Here is a 15,595-nt window from a genome sequence, read left to right on the forward strand (position 1 = left end):
CATATTTTTTGAGAGTGGGGGGGCGGGGAGAAAGAGAATCTCAAGGAGGCTTCACACCCATCATGGAGCCCAACTTGGGGCTTGACCTCATGACCCTGAGATGATGAACTGAGTCGAAATCAAGTCAGACGCTTAACCGAATGAGCCACCCAGGCGCCCCAAGATACCCATATGTTTGTTGACAAAACAGAAAAAAATGTGTGCCTTGTATCTGAGATACTTTCTTAGGTTTCATACCCCTAGATGAATGGCTGTTGGCTAAATAATATTAAGATTATTGATATTAAGACACCATTAAAAAAATGTGAACCACTGGGGGTGTCGGGTGGCTCAGTTGCTTCGGTTAAATGCTGACTCTTAATTTTGACTTAGGTCATGATCTCAGGGTCCGGGGATCAAGCCCCCTGCAGGGCTCCGCACTTAGCAGGAAGTCTGCTTGAGATTCCCTCCCTCTCCGCTTGCCCCTCCCCCGGCTCTCTCTCTCTCTCTCTCTCTCAAATAAATAAATAAATAAATCTTAAAAAAAGAAAAAAAAAGAACTACTGGATTCTCTGGATCATACCTATAGCTTTTGTTTTTTATAAACCTATATTCCCTTATGCCATACTAACATACAATGGGATTTTGTTCTCTGTAGTATTCGTGACTTTAATTTTTTTCCCTTCATATGGGTTATACCTCTCAATTGTCATCTGTTTATTTCTACCCATCTTTATACTATAAACTTTTATTAGAATAAATATACTAACAAGGTAGGAATTAATAGTTATCTTTTCACTGTATTATAATCTGGCTTAGCACTTGTACAATTACACAAAACACTGCTTACAACTGGGTCTTTTTGAGGGTATGAATTCTACACTAACTCATTTAAAAGTAATATAAAATGCTGTATTTACCTGTGGTCCTCATTTGTAGCTATCAAGCTGGACACGTTCCGTAATATCCCCCCTCCACTTTCAATAATGGCTAAAGTATTTGTCTGGCTTCGGTAGGTGAGAGTGCCGACCAGAAACGCAAGCGCACCGTCCACAGCACATATATCAGCTTTATTCTCAGTGCAATGTGCTGACAAGTTCCATAAGGCACTCAATACGCTTTTCAGGGTTGATTCCTATTGAGAAACAGAACATGTGTCATCTAATTAGAGCTGGAATATGCCTCTTACAATTTCTATGTTTACTTCTATTGAATAAATTGTTATTGTTATTATTTATCTCCCCTGCTGCTCACCCCTCATGGGCAAAGTATAGGCCCTCTCCATTTAGAAAAACTGATAAAATACCAAATGGAACTTAAGTAAGCGATAGCCCCATAGAACAAACAGAACAAGAATACTAAACTAATGACCTTTCTGAACTTTATTCTAAGTGTTTAGATGTACACACATATCTTACAAGAGCTCATATTAGAATATGAAACATGATGTGCATTGTGAAGAGAACATCTGCATGATAATAGAAACCAGAAAAAAAATCCTCTACGTGCTGATATGGAAAGATGTCTAAGACATATTATTAAATAAAAGAGCAAGCTGCAAAGCAGTATGTATAATATTGTTTGTATAAAAAGCACACATATATACTTATATGTGGTTGATTCAAAAGTAACACTATGACTTATTAAAAAATAAGCATACTGCAAAAACTCCAATTTCTTAAAATTCCCAAAGAAACAAAGTAATTAAAAAAATTAGAACTTCCTTGGTATATAACATCATAGCAAACTGTCAAATTGTAATTGCTACAAAACCAAAACACTGAGTATATAATTAAGGGTATTTGGTTAAAACTTGACATGGTCCTGATGTCAGTTTTTCTTCTTACTATAAATTAACCAAGGAACAAACATTCATTAAAAATCTACTCTGTGCCTATCACAATTTTAGTCACTCCAAAGGATACCAATGTGGCAAGCTGATACCTGCTAACAGGTGACTCGGGAAAAAAAATGCAAAACCATACATGAACAAAGGAAAGATTACTGGTACCTGAATTTAATCAAATAAATAAAATATTACACGGAGGAGAGCAGATCTGTAGAAGATAAGACCTGTACATTCAGAGAGAAGACAGTTGCTCCTGGCATGGACGTGGGAATCAGCAAGGGAGGACTGAAGAACAGAAAGAAGACACATAGGAGATTCAAGTCCATGCTGGGGAGCAGTGTTAGGTCAGGTGAGATGGTAAAAGAAGGCCCTGAATGTCAGGTCAAACACTCTGGGCCTGACCCAATAAATAGCTAGCCACTGTGTTCTCTTCATCAGGAAATTAAGAGAATCTAGGAGCAAATACAATTTACTGGGAGGCAGGGAAGAAGTGCTTTCACCAATCGAGATGTGAGAAGGTTAAGAGCTCACTTTTAATTACACTGTGATTGAGGTAAAGATGGGACAGTCAATTATCCCGAGAACAGAGAAAACAGCAACAGTTCAGAGGTGTAAGTGAGCTCAGCTACAAATGGCCCAAAGGTCAGAGGTGAGAGGTAAAGGTAGGAAAACAGAAGTTGCTCTCTACGAGACTATGTGTAGAGGAAAGGGTTTTGTTTCAAAGAAGCTTTATAGTTAGAAGTAGAGGAGAAATGATTAGACGTTTAAGTATAGGTGGTAAAAACGAAGGAGTTTCAATAAGGTATGTGATCCAAAAGTATCAAATACAGGTGTAGGGAGAAAAGAAACCCCAGTTAAACTATAAACCTAGATTTTATTAGAAGCAAAATTAGAAGGAACTGAAGTAGGTATGGCCGGTGAAGGAATGGAGCCAGTGACTTGTTCAGTGTTGTGGTTGCTACAGAAAAAAGAGAAACACTGCAGGAGTTACAAGAAGAAACAGAAAGCGTTTTTTGTTTGCTTTCTTAATTTTCAAAACATTAAGCCTCTTATAAAGATAGCTGAAACAAAAAAGCCATCTCTATACTCAGGAGATAGAAGATAGGAGTAAAAGACTAACAGCTATTTTTTTTTTTTAAAGATTTTATTTATTTGAGAGCGAGAGAATGAAAGAGAGATCATGAGCAGGGGGGAGAGGTGGAGGGAGAAGCAGACTCCCTGATGAGCAGGGGGCCTGATGCAAGACTCCATCCCAGGACTCCGGGATCATGTCCTGAGCCAAAGGCAGATGCTTAACCAACTGAGCCACCCAGGCGCCCAGGGACTAATAGCTTTGAGTAAACAGCAATGCTTGGGGCACAGAATGCAGAGAAGAAAAGGTTCTGTATAGAAAAGTATGCGCCAGCTCAATGGAGTTAAAATGATGCAATGCATATGGGGATATGGAAGGTAGTTCGGACTCCCCTGGTCATTAGCAGTAAAGCTGAAACGGAAGAGGCGATGAATTAAAAAGAGAATGTTCAGAATGACTATTGCATTGAATGTAGAAAAAGAGGAAAAAAGTAAATTCTAACATTGTTAACCAGAAGCAGGCCCAAACCAAAATTGGACATTATAAATTTCTGCTGAGCCAGTTTTTTCAAGATGGGGCTTACATTAAAAATTTATAGATGAAAAAAATATTTATAGATGAATTAATGGATGATAATCTTTGAAATACTACTCTTCCTTTATAAGAACTAGGTATGTATTTTCATTTATTATGGTCTTCTTTTGCATTTCTCAGGAGGAGGAATCTTTTATTATAGGTTTCACAGTTTGTAGCAACTATCTGTATAAAGATCTTTGAGGTCCTTGAAAGACAAAGTCATGAACTCTTAGCAACAGTATGAGTTCCCATAATACATGCAAACACATTAAATCTTTCTGAAAATATACACATTTGATTAGGAGTCAAAGTGTAGATGCTAATTTTTTGGTATAATTTTATCAAGGTATAATTGGAGAACAATAAACTGCACATATTTCCAATGTGCAATATGATCACTTTTGATGTATGAGCATACCCATGAAGCCATCACTACAATCAGGATAACAGACATTTATATCATCCCCCCAAATTTCCTAGTACCCTCTTGCAATCCACTCCCAGCCCCAGGCAGCTACTGATCTGTTTTCGGTCATTACAGATTGTTGCATGTATCAATAGCTCATTTTTTAAATAGCCAAATACTATTCCATTGTGGACATCCCATAATTTATTTAACCATTCACCTGTTGATGGACATTAGAATTACTTCTAGTAATTTGGCTATCAAACAGTATTGCTGCAAACACCTGTGTTTAAGACTTTGTGCAAACAGAAGTTTTTGTTTCTCATAGGTAAATACTTAGGACCGGAATGGCTGGGTGGTGTGGTTGGTACATGTGTAACTTTAAAACACTGCCAAGTGTTCTCCAAAGTGGTATACCGTCTTACATTCCCACCAGCAGTGCACGAGCGTTCCAGCTGCTTAACATCCTTGACAACACTTGGTTAATCTTTTACATTTTAACCAATATAATATGTGTAATGGCATCTCACTGTAGTTTTAATTTGTATTTCCCTGATGACTAATGATGCTGAGTATTTTTTCAAGGGCTTATAGGCCATTCATATATCTTCTTTCCTGCAAGAAATACAAGTGTTCTGCTGATTCAAGAGTTTTTTAAAGGTATTTTTGTGCAGATCCTAAGTATATCTGAATATTATCGTTATAACCACTTTTTTAATTGAATACTTTTCTTATTTCTAATGATTTTTCAGTTGATTTTCTTGGGGTTTCCAGGTATAAAATAATTTCACAAAAACACATAGACAAATAAATAAACAAAAACCTAAAACTCTTTGCCTTCTCTAAAAAGGAAATTTTGAAGGAAAAAAATGTAGGCTGTGGGTCTAGTGGGACTGGCTGGGTCAAAGGAAGCTCAGATTAGCTAAGAAGACCTGCTTATTAGTCCCTCCCAAATTTCAAGTTTAATTTTTTTCTTTTTAAGTTAGCTTAGTCTCTGAAGTAGATATGCCACCTGGTGATATTTCCTTTTGTAAACAAATTATTATTTGAGGAATTCCTTATTCTTGGGTCTGATCACCTCTTGATAAGGTGACTATCAAAACTGAGGACTCCGGAGAGCACAGAGGTAACAATGACACCATGTACACAGTGACTCTCCCCTGGGGGTGATTTTCTCCCTTCGCCTTTCTGGGGCACCTGTGGTACTACTACTGGAGCCGTTTCTGACTGTCATGACTGAGGGGAAGTGCACTGGTATCTAGTGGCCAAAGGCCGAAGATGCTGCTAAACGCCCTACAAAGCACAGGGCAGTCCCTCAGGACAATTATCTGGTCCAAGATGCTGATAGTGTCAATCTGAAACCCTGACTTATCCTAGCCTGCTTCGCGCAGTCTTTTCCATCTTAATACTTCACAAGTTTCGAGTAGTCTAAGACTAAGAACTGGTGAGATAAGCAGGTCAGAAATTAGGGAATCTCAAGGGTGGGAAAGGGTAGCAAAAAAGGAACCAAAAATGAAATCCAAATTAGAATGTTAAATGTTTTCAAAGGTACCTTTTTAACTTCCAGAGCACATTCCATCAATGCTTTCACACTTCCAACTTCACGCAATGTCTTTTTACTATTTACATCTGCTCGCCAAGACAAATTCCTCAAAACGCTTGCAATAACCTGCAAATGAAATTAATTTTAGAATAATTTGAATATAAAATAATTTATAGTTGTTTTGTTTTTAATGCTAGTGGTAAGAGCAGAGATGTACTAATAAAGAAATTCCTCCTAAATGCTAATACAGTGCCAAAAAGAATTCCTACAGTATTATTTTCCTTTATTCTGGTGTTAATGTAACCATAATTGAAACATGAGACACTAAATACTGAGCCACAGTTTAAATTAATCTAAATCAGGATATTAACCCACTAATATCCAAGACAAACATCTGAAATTCTAACTGGTACCTGCTGTAAGTCCTCACTTTCAGATTTTAGTTGGGCCACAAGAGCTCTCATGCAGCCTTTCATAGAGCAGAGTGTAGCCTGTAAAATTAGAAATGGAACAGAGGGTCACTAACAAGGCAACCAGATGCTGTGCTTTATTTTTTACTAACAACCTTCAAATCCAGTTTTAATTGTCTCATTTTAATCATCCTAATATTTTACCCCTAAAGCCCCAGAACCAGATTACAGAAAGGAAGTCTTCTGCAATCTGTTCTCTCCTAGGAAACTGGAAAAATAAAATGAGTAAGTGATAAGAAATGATAAGCAAAGGGTTTTAACACTCACACGTGTCATCAGAATTTTTAGACTATTGCTCTCATTCCTGGGAAGAGTATTTTAAACGCAATTAAATAAACCCACTACTGTGTTCCATCTTTTGCCTTTGTTTAGGCATAAGACAACCTAATGAGTAAACTATGCAGTGGTGTGTGAAGTTCAGGTTTTTTTAAATCAGTGTTTAAAGTGAAAGTGGAGGAGAGTGAAAAAAGAAAATCAGCGAAAAGGCATTTGTATGAAACTAACTCACAGCAGAGATATCTTAAGAAACAGATCTTATAAAACATACCTTGTTGGCTACATCTCCAAAAGTCAAGTTTGTCAAAGCCATTCCAGCATATCGTCTTAATGTAATACTGTAGTGGTCATTAGTTAGCCCATACATTTCACAGTCCACTTGCAATAATTCTGCAATGGCCTGTAGTCCCCCTAATTTAAAAAGGGCAAGAGGAAAAAGACAATAAAATAAAACAAGTGGTACCAAGTTTAAAAATTAATTATTAGGAAGACATTTCAAAGGAGAATATATGATTTAAATACGTCTTTAGAATTACAAGCTACAAAAATTGTTACAAAGAACTTCTGTGTGATACTCAAAGTACAACTGATAATGACTCCATTTTCCGCCAGTTTTCTCCACCCTCCAGACCCTTGCCTTACTGAGTGAAGTGAGCACTATACTCTGTTTACTGCACATATGCTCGATCTTGTCATTGATGAAGAAGGCTATGTTCTAACACAAGGTCTTCCTCCATGAAGGCAGAAAAAGGTAACTTATTTTTATTATTACAACTTTACAAACATTCTTCAATGTTATACACTGTGGCCTAATTAATGTTTTTTTATCTGCCAAATAATTATCATTAGGAATCCTGGGACTTTTAAATGAAACTGTGCAGGAAGCAAAGCTAATTTTTTTATGAAAAAGAATTATCTGTTCAACTTATTACTAAGTTCTATAAAACCGCTTGTTATTTATATATTTTTAAGAATTTCTTACTTTTCTTTGATACTCACAAGTGTCAAATACCAACTACGCTAGGATGTAGTATTTTCTTTCCCCTTGATTCCCACCACCGGGTATGCCTGATAATGCCCACAGTGGTCAACACTAGGAAGGCAAGGAGAAAAACGAAGGAAAAGGAAAGGGAAAGACAGAAAGGAAAAGGCAGGAACAAAACAGAACAAAAAAACCAAAGGTAAAGCAAAATGGTGAGCGAGTGAATAAAAATAAAAATGCATATGGAAGCTATTCAAAATATTATTCATCATCAATATTAGTCATCATGGGACTGGAGATATTGTTTTGTCACAGAGAAGTGGCTTAGACAGAAAAAAGGAGGATGAACAAAAACAGGTGATTCTTGGAAATTCTAAGTCCAAACAGTCAGGTTATTAATCTGGAAGAGGATCTCTAGGTTTAGTATTTTTGTAAATGATCTATAAGGGTCAGTATGTAGAGGAATCTGCAAGTTCGTAATACAAAGTTCTAACTTGGGTCAAGAATTCCAGGCCAGGAAAATTAACTGTAGGAAGACTGGTGCAAATCTTTATGACGAGCAGCAGGGACAGATGAGTCTGAATATAGATAAGTGAAAATTAATTTGGTTAAGGAAAACCCAAACCATATTTAGGAAGATTTTCTTCCATCCACCCATGATGATGGACAAATACATAGCCGGTGAACACAATACAGTGACTGTCTTTATGGAGCTTACACATGAGAGCAAAGGCAGACTCTGAACAACTCACTTAGGCATAAGGGCTGTGCAGAAGCACAGGGAAAGGTAAACAGGTGGACTTCACCTAGATTGGGAGTTATCAAGAAAAAGGCTGAGGAAATAATGTTTAGGTTAAGAAAGACGTAAAGGATGAATGAGTATCTAAAGACGGGTGGGGCAGGAAAAACAGAAAAGCACTTTAGACAGATGAAACAGTGTGTGCAGGAGCCCCCGAGCCTGAAATACACAGCAGTAAGGAGAAAGTCTCAAGATGAGGCTACAAAATGGGTAGAGGCCGTATCATGCAAGACTTTATAAGTCACACCAAGGATTTCCGACAGGGGAAGGAATAATTAAACGTACATTCTAAACAGATTCCTGCAGTTGCAGGACGCAGAATGGATAACTGGAAGTGGGGAGCCAAAAAAGACAAAGATCTGCAGAGTAGGAGAGGTGAGAGTGACCTGAACTGGGGATGGAAAGGAGAGCAGCGATTTGAGATAAATTTAAGAAGCAGAGTTAAAGTACTCAGTTACTAAATGCAGGGGATGAGGAGGATAGAATTATGGTATGTCTTCCGAGACTCTGGCCTGAGGAACTGGGTTGACTGCCATGCCATTTTCTGAGAAAAAGAACCCTGGAAGAGACAGAGGTTTGGGGCTGAAGGAGATAACAAATTCAGTTGGGGAAGTTGAGTTAAAAATGTCTGAAAAACCATGTAAGTGAAGATGTCAGATGAAGAGTTTGATAATTATCTAAAACTCAGGAGAGAGGACGTGGAAAACACTGTGACTGAAGCCATGGATTGGAGGATATTGTTTAGAGACGAAGAAAACCTAGGACAGAGCTTTGAGGAATTCCCACCATGTAATACTTGAGTAAACGAGAAGGAGCCAGTAAAAGAACGGAGGGTTTTGACTCAGGAAACTCCATGGGAGTCACTGATGATCTGAAGACCGCGGCCCTGCATACTGATAAGACCACCAAGATGCTGAGCACTACAAACCAGGCTACTGATACCAAAACAGAACATACTACGCCTCGTGCCTGTATGAGATCCTGCTCGGTGTGGCAGTATCCGTGATACTTTCTCAAGAAAGGAGAAATGATCTACTAAAGAAGGTCTCAAGAAGGCACTAAATGAAGAAAGAATTTTTTTTGAATAGAAAAACTAAAACACATGGGACTTGATTCTGAAAACAAAGATTAAAGAAGGATAGGGTCAATATCAATAAAACCATGAAGAAAAAAGAACATTTGATAAAATTTAGGATATCAGATAAAAGAGAGAGCCTTTTATGAGTTCAGGCAAGTGAAAAAACTTTAAATTTTAAGGCAATGAATACAATCCATATGTCAAAACTATAAATGGATTCACAGAAATATGATGTGAATTCACGGCTGACAGAATAAAAAATAGGTTTTGCCCTTAGAAAAGTTAGGCTGTTTCAAGGTAATGCAAAGATGATAAGCATATCCTTTCACATTTTGCTCAGTGTCTGTGTTTAAAAAAAGTGGTCCAGATGGACCAGATATTATCCAATGTGCAATCTCATAACCTTAAAGCTAGTAGAGGACCAGTGGCTTCAACAGAAACCAAGAGAACCCTTCATTTAGACTTATGTATATATAAAAGATAGAGAAAGAGGACACTTAGTTTTAAAAAGTGTATTATTTTCCTTTTACTTGGGTTAGATAGTCACCATTAGCATGAAATGCCTCATTCTAAAATAAACATTAGGGGCTCAACATAAATATTCTATATATTGATGTTTCACAAAATTTCCTGATCATAAGAATCACCTGGGCTGCTAATTAAATGATTCCTAGGTTCCCCTCTGGAGATTCTGCTCTACTAAGCCTGCTTGCTATAGGGCCAGAGAATCTATATGGTTTGATAAGTACCTCTGTGATTATTACGATCTAGTTTTGGAAATACTAATACAAAGAAATCGTGAGTTCCTTGAAAGTCAGAACCGTATCTTTACCATTTTTACTAGCACAGTTTCTGGGACAGAGCTGGGACTTAATCAATGTATACATCACTGATAGCATAGTCTAAAACCTGCAATACTAACAGGTGCAAACCTAAATGACCTTGATAAGTTGTAGAATCTTCTTGTATGTACAAATGATAGTCCCAGGTGACTGGGCTTGGGAATTTCCCTTCATCTGTTTGGGACTTCATTCCTCCTTATCCCTCACTGTCAGATACCTTATACTTCCTTACTCCATCTCCCCACAATCCACAAACCTTGATTTTTCTTTTGCTTTGTGCAAATTTAGAGTCTAGGAATGAGAAGAAAGTAATCCCCTGTGGCTCTGTCCCCAGCAGTCACACCCCCAGAGGCCCCATCCTGCTCCTCACCTGAAAGCCCCTGCCCTAGCTCCTGTGATGAAATGCCCCGGGTAGCCTTCCTACCTGAAGAAGGAAGAGGAACAAATACTGAGTCTAGGTTTTACTTTGAAATTCAGATGATTAATGTGTCAGTCCTAGTCTACAGTTCATTGGAACACAGGGACATTTACAGAAAAATCTTTGCAGTAGTTTAAAATTGGATTAGTTTTCTTGTTTATTCAAGATTTTTATCCCCTTCCCATTATTACTAGCATTAAAAAAATACCCAGACATAGAATTTTCACAAATGCTGAGACTACTGAGGAGGTGAGAACCCATAAGACCACACTCAGTTCCACAGGAGGCTGCGGGGTGGGGGAAGGAAAGAGAATCAGATGGGCCAACTGCGAGGGTCTGTGGGAAGAAAAGCATGGCTGGAGGGCAGGCCTGAGATCACAAAGTACACAGCCCCCCAAAGTGATGACTCTGAAGGAGACAACACTCATTTTTGGCCATGCAGATTCTCTGTGTTTAAGAGTCTCATGATTTTGTGACTTTTAAGATAAATGATGAATGACAATGATGAGGGTGGCAGGAATACAAAGGGGGGGTTGGGATGTAATGTAAAATAAACAGCACAAAAAGCAAGGGCACAGCTACACTAAGATGGGAACTCAGTGTATGGTTCTTGCTTGTGGCACAACTACAGAGATCCAGTTCACATGAGATGGCTCAGCATGATGCAATTACAAATACCACATGTGCAAAATGAACCTAGAAATCAAAGAAAAACCGTTACATGACAAGTGGGGTGCACAAAAATGCAGGTTATAAAAGGTTTAGAGTGTGTGATAACACATACATACAAGAGTAACCCTTCCAAAATTAGTGGAATATTTCTAACTTAAATTAGAGCATAATGCTTTTCTTCATTACCAGTTTCAAAGATACCATGCCGCTTATCATCAAAATCTAGTAAAGTACTGGTAACCACGAAGAGAAATGAGAATCTTAATAATAATTTCTTCCGGTGTCCATCAGAAGTGACTGAGTTCAAGAACAATCACGTAGCTCCGCACTTCAAAATAATTTAAATTACCCTCCCCGTCAACTATCACATAAGGTCTACTGTGGCAACAGGGGCAAGTAGTGGCCCACTTAGTAATTTTTCTAATTGTTGGCTAAGATTTTGAAAAGCCAAATTAGTTTATACAGGGTAGCAGTTTCTATCATCGAGAACGTTTTCTCCTCTGGAAACCCGAGTATAATCATTTGCTACAAGGAGGAAGCAGGTGGTAACAGAAATCAGTGGCCTTATAGCCAATTCAACGATGATGAAAAATCTTCAGTACTCTTCTATGGCATTAAGAAACATTTTTGTCTTACCAAGTTCATTCATTGCATGTCTATGCTCTTCATCAAATGAAAGTTTCATTAGAACACACACAGCAGGACAGATCTGATGTTCAACAGGAGCTGGCACTGAAAAATAAAATTGACATAAGCCATAATGCTTTGTTTTTTCAAAAGTAACAATGTTTATTATACTTAAAAAAAAAAAGCAGGGCTCACTAATATATCCCTAATGTGTAGCAGTTCAGTAGATCAACAAATATTTGCTGAATAAATAAATACTACCAACATGGAAAAGAAGTACGAGTAAAGGGCTTTTCTTGGTTCCAGAAAAATGTTTACTACTTATCTGCCTTTAACTAACTCTGTTAGAATAAATCCCTTGCAGGTTTATACTATAACTCAAATAATAACTTAAAATTATGTTGAATATGTAAAAGAATAAAAACACCTTGGCATAAAGCTGTTTTTGTTATAATTTCTATTTAAACTCTTGTCACGAGTGTGGGTTAAAAGCACTTATTTGTGTACAAATGTAGTAAAGAAATCTAGCACAAACCTGTGGAGAAAGCTTACCATATAGACAGTAAACAAGAATCTACAGAAGGGGTGTCCAAGAAAATGTGCCTCCACATTTAATACCATGCACACAGTTTCAAAGCTCATTATTGGAAATAAAAATTTAAAAAGTCTATTTTTTCAGAAGTAATATTAATTTACTTTATTTAAGCATTTTGAGAATAGTCATTAAGATCACAAAATACAAGTTATTACATAATGGTGGATACCCACAGAAAAAATCCAGAAAGACAATGTTCTCTCAGTAAAGTATCTTTTTAGTTTTCTTCATCCCTAGGACAAAAAGATATAAAGGACTATTTCTGCTATTTTCTTATTCTTGCAAATCTGTACATTTTAAATAAATTAACCTTTATACCTAAGCTAAAAAAATCTGCTAAAGCTTCATGGAAGGTGTTCTCACCATCACCCCTTCTACTCCTCCCTGAATCAACAGGTTGATACAATTGTCCCCTGTCCTGTGTGTGCGTGCGTGCGTGTATGTTCAGGTAAAAGGAAGGTCTTACCTTATATACTTACTGCTTTTGGTTCTTGCTACAGGAATGAAGTAAGTTATCTCCCCAAGGGTCCCAATTCCTAACTCTCCTGCTCCTGATGGAGAGGGGCTGGTAGCCCAGGGTTTCTCCCCCAGCACAGAGCTGGGTGGCCGATCACCCCCAGCAACTGGGACCCATCGCCTGAAGCAGGAGGGTGCAGTGGGAAGAGCACTGGGCTGGCAGAAGATCTGGCCTCTGTTCCTGGCTCTACCACTTACTAGCTATGAGGCTATAGGCAAGTCTTTTACTGTCTCTGAGCCTCAGTTTCTTCATCTGTAAAATGGAGATGATAATACCTTCCCTTCCTACTTCAGGAGGCTGTTGTGAGGCTCAAATAACACAACAGATATAACACAGTTCTGTATCCACTGAGTAGAGTGTTGTGCAAATGTACAGATGATGGGTTGGTCACTAACAGCTGAAGGAACTAAAAGTCACTTTCTTGAGCTTAATCTATAAAATGGAAGGGATGGAAACATAATTGCTCAAGTTCTTTCTAGAACTACTACGCTATGACTGTAAATCTCTCTGGATCTCCTGTTCTTTTTTGGTTGCATAGTACTGCATGTTAACATTTTCCTTTACTAATTTTCTCTAGAAAAATACAGACTTAAGTTTTAAACTATGTTAGCATTGTAGATGGCTACTATAAATTTCCCATTCCCGCTTATAAAGACAACGTACTAAAAAAGTTTTCATTTAAAAAACTTTTACTTTGCTTTGTAACATGCACTGCAGGGAACATACTTGGATTTTTGTCCTGGTCCATGCCTTGTTCATGGGCTTCCTGCCACTCCCAACAGGTTTCACAGTAAGCTCGTATCTGTTCCAAAAGATGAAGGACTCGGATTTCACGCCTGCCTCTCTTGTCATCAGGCTGTGAGTGAATGATGTTGTGAAGTGCTGCACTGGCCCTGGCCCGAGCCTCTTTACTGCCCCGGGAATTTCCCAACAACACAGAGTCTTTGTCATTGCCATGTAAGAGCTGGATGAGGAGAGGAAGACATCCAGACTGCCGCATGGATATACAGCTGTCTTGGGAGCTAGACATAGCCAGCAAAGTTCGCGACATATCATCCTTATCATGAGTACCAAGCATTGACAACAATGAATACACCATTTCCACCTGTGGGCCAAATGAGTTTAGAAACAAAATTATGACTTTTATACCCAAATGCTAACACCAGTGAAGTGATGAATGGGATATTTATTGTAACTCATTAAAAAGAAAAACAAAACTCAAAACGCCTTTCTAGGATGAAGTAATGAGCATTATTTCAAAATCCATATAATCATCACCAATTTGTTTATATGAGTAACTAGAAGTAGTGATGGCATACAGTGTTGAAAGAGAAAGTAGATTCCCACATACTTAAATTGGTGTTTGTCGGGATCAGCTGGTTATAGTGAATGACAACTGATCTCTCTCTCTCTCTCTCTCTCACACACACACACACACACACACAGAATGAGGAATGTGGTTTACTTAAATATTTTACACAATTTAAAAATTTTACTTCTTTTAATTTACAACTATAATCAATAAATAGAAAACACTTTTCAACAATTATTATTTACTAAGTACTAGTTCTTGACCATCACTAACCCTTACCAGATTATAATATTGTTAAAAGTATTTGATTTCTCCCTTATACATATAAAAATATTTTGTCATAAAAAGAAGAATGCCAAGGTCACATTGGGAGTACAAGGCCAGGATTCTTAACCAATTTTCTTTCTTTAAAACATCCAATAAGCATCAATTACTCTCTGACAATAAATTCTAAGGGTTTACTTGGAAGCCAATTAGAAACTGGAAACAGTACCCAGTTATCCTGGACTATGATTAGCCTCATTTCAAAGCCAGAGCTATTACATAAAAGTAGAGAATATTACATAAGAATGTATCATCTCTATAAATCAGTAGTTCTCGAACAGGGGTGATTTTGACCCTCCCAGAACACTTTGGCAATGTTTTGAAGACATTTTTGGTGGTCGCAACTGTGAGAGGAAGTACTATGGGCATCTACTAGGTAAAGACCAGGGATACTGCTAAACATCCTACAATAAAGAATTATCCAGTCAAGTATGCTGAGGCTGAGAAACTCTAAATATATACACACTACTCTTGGATATTAACGTTTCAGGAAGGTAGTATAGAACTGTGGATAAACTGGGCTTTCTAATTCTGGCTCCACCACTTATGAATGAACTGTGTGACCTACCACATTATTTGATTTCTCTGAGCCCCAGCCTTCTCAGTTGCAAAATGGAGAAATTTGCCTAACAAGGTTTCCTCTGTGAAGATTAAATGAAATAATACATGTATAGGATAGCTGGCGTTCAAAGACGTAGTACGATCTTAGTATTATCATTCATAAGTCACTTCAAAAGGCAATGATATTCTAGCTGCCAGTTTTCATGCAACAGTACTGGTGAATATTAGATTTTCTTTATAGGAAGAACTACACATTGACGCTGGACAGACTGGGTTTGAAGTCCATTTTAAATATGCAACAGCTGCCTGAACCTTTTTTGCTTCAGTTTTCTCTTTTAAAAAAGAGAGACAAGAATATCTCACAGTGTTTTTGAGAAGATCAGAGAAAATGTGCACAAACTTCTAGCACAGTTATTAGGATAACAGGGGTCCCAATCAGCAGCTATTGTGAGTTATTAAAAGGATTAAGTCTCATATTAACAGTATCGTTGATTATTCTAAATTCACTTCTTAAATCACATTAGTTATTTCAGTAATGCTTTTCATAAGAGCCATTATATTGTTAAAGTAAAGAAAAAGTAGAGTATGTTGTGAAACAGTTAATAGAATTATTTAGATTTAACTGAAAATATACTGTTCAGTAATATTAGAATTTCCTCTTTGTCAATGTAATATTAAAGACTCTGGCTTTAAAACA

At 37.5% G+C, this 15,595-nt stretch overlaps 1 protein-coding gene across 13 annotated transcripts in view; it reads right to left on the reverse strand.

Moving 5' to 3' along the window:
- The window catches only part of APC (APC regulator of Wnt signaling pathway), a 300,467-nt gene that overhangs the window by 9,065 nt on the left and 275,807 nt on the right, over positions 1 to 15,595 (reverse strand). For 7 of the 13 annotated variants that reach the window (XM_045777275.2, XM_087861920.1, XM_087861922.1 and 4 more), the window contains 7 exons: positions 13,428 to 13,806; positions 11,599 to 11,694; positions 10,243 to 10,296; positions 6,443 to 6,582; positions 5,839 to 5,916; positions 5,435 to 5,551; positions 900 to 1,114 (listed from right to left, as the gene is read on the reverse strand). In XM_045777275.2, coding sequence (XP_045633231.2) covers positions 900 to 1,114; positions 5,435 to 5,551; positions 5,839 to 5,916; positions 6,443 to 6,582; positions 10,243 to 10,296; positions 11,599 to 11,694; positions 13,428 to 13,806 — 1,079 coding nt within the window. The remainder of the gene's footprint in view (positions 1 to 899; positions 1,115 to 5,434; positions 5,552 to 5,838; positions 5,917 to 6,442; positions 6,583 to 10,242; positions 10,297 to 11,598; positions 11,695 to 13,427; positions 13,807 to 15,595) is intronic. The other 6 variants (XM_087861923.1, XM_045777277.2, XM_087861925.1 and 3 more) reach the window with 3 other exon arrangements.

This window comes from Ursus americanus, chromosome 5, assembly GCF_024610735.1.
Source record: "Ursus americanus isolate L20-20 chromosome 5, mUrsAme1.1.p, whole genome shotgun sequence".
Classification (NCBI taxonomy): Eukaryota; Metazoa; Chordata; class Mammalia; order Carnivora; family Ursidae; genus Ursus; species Ursus americanus.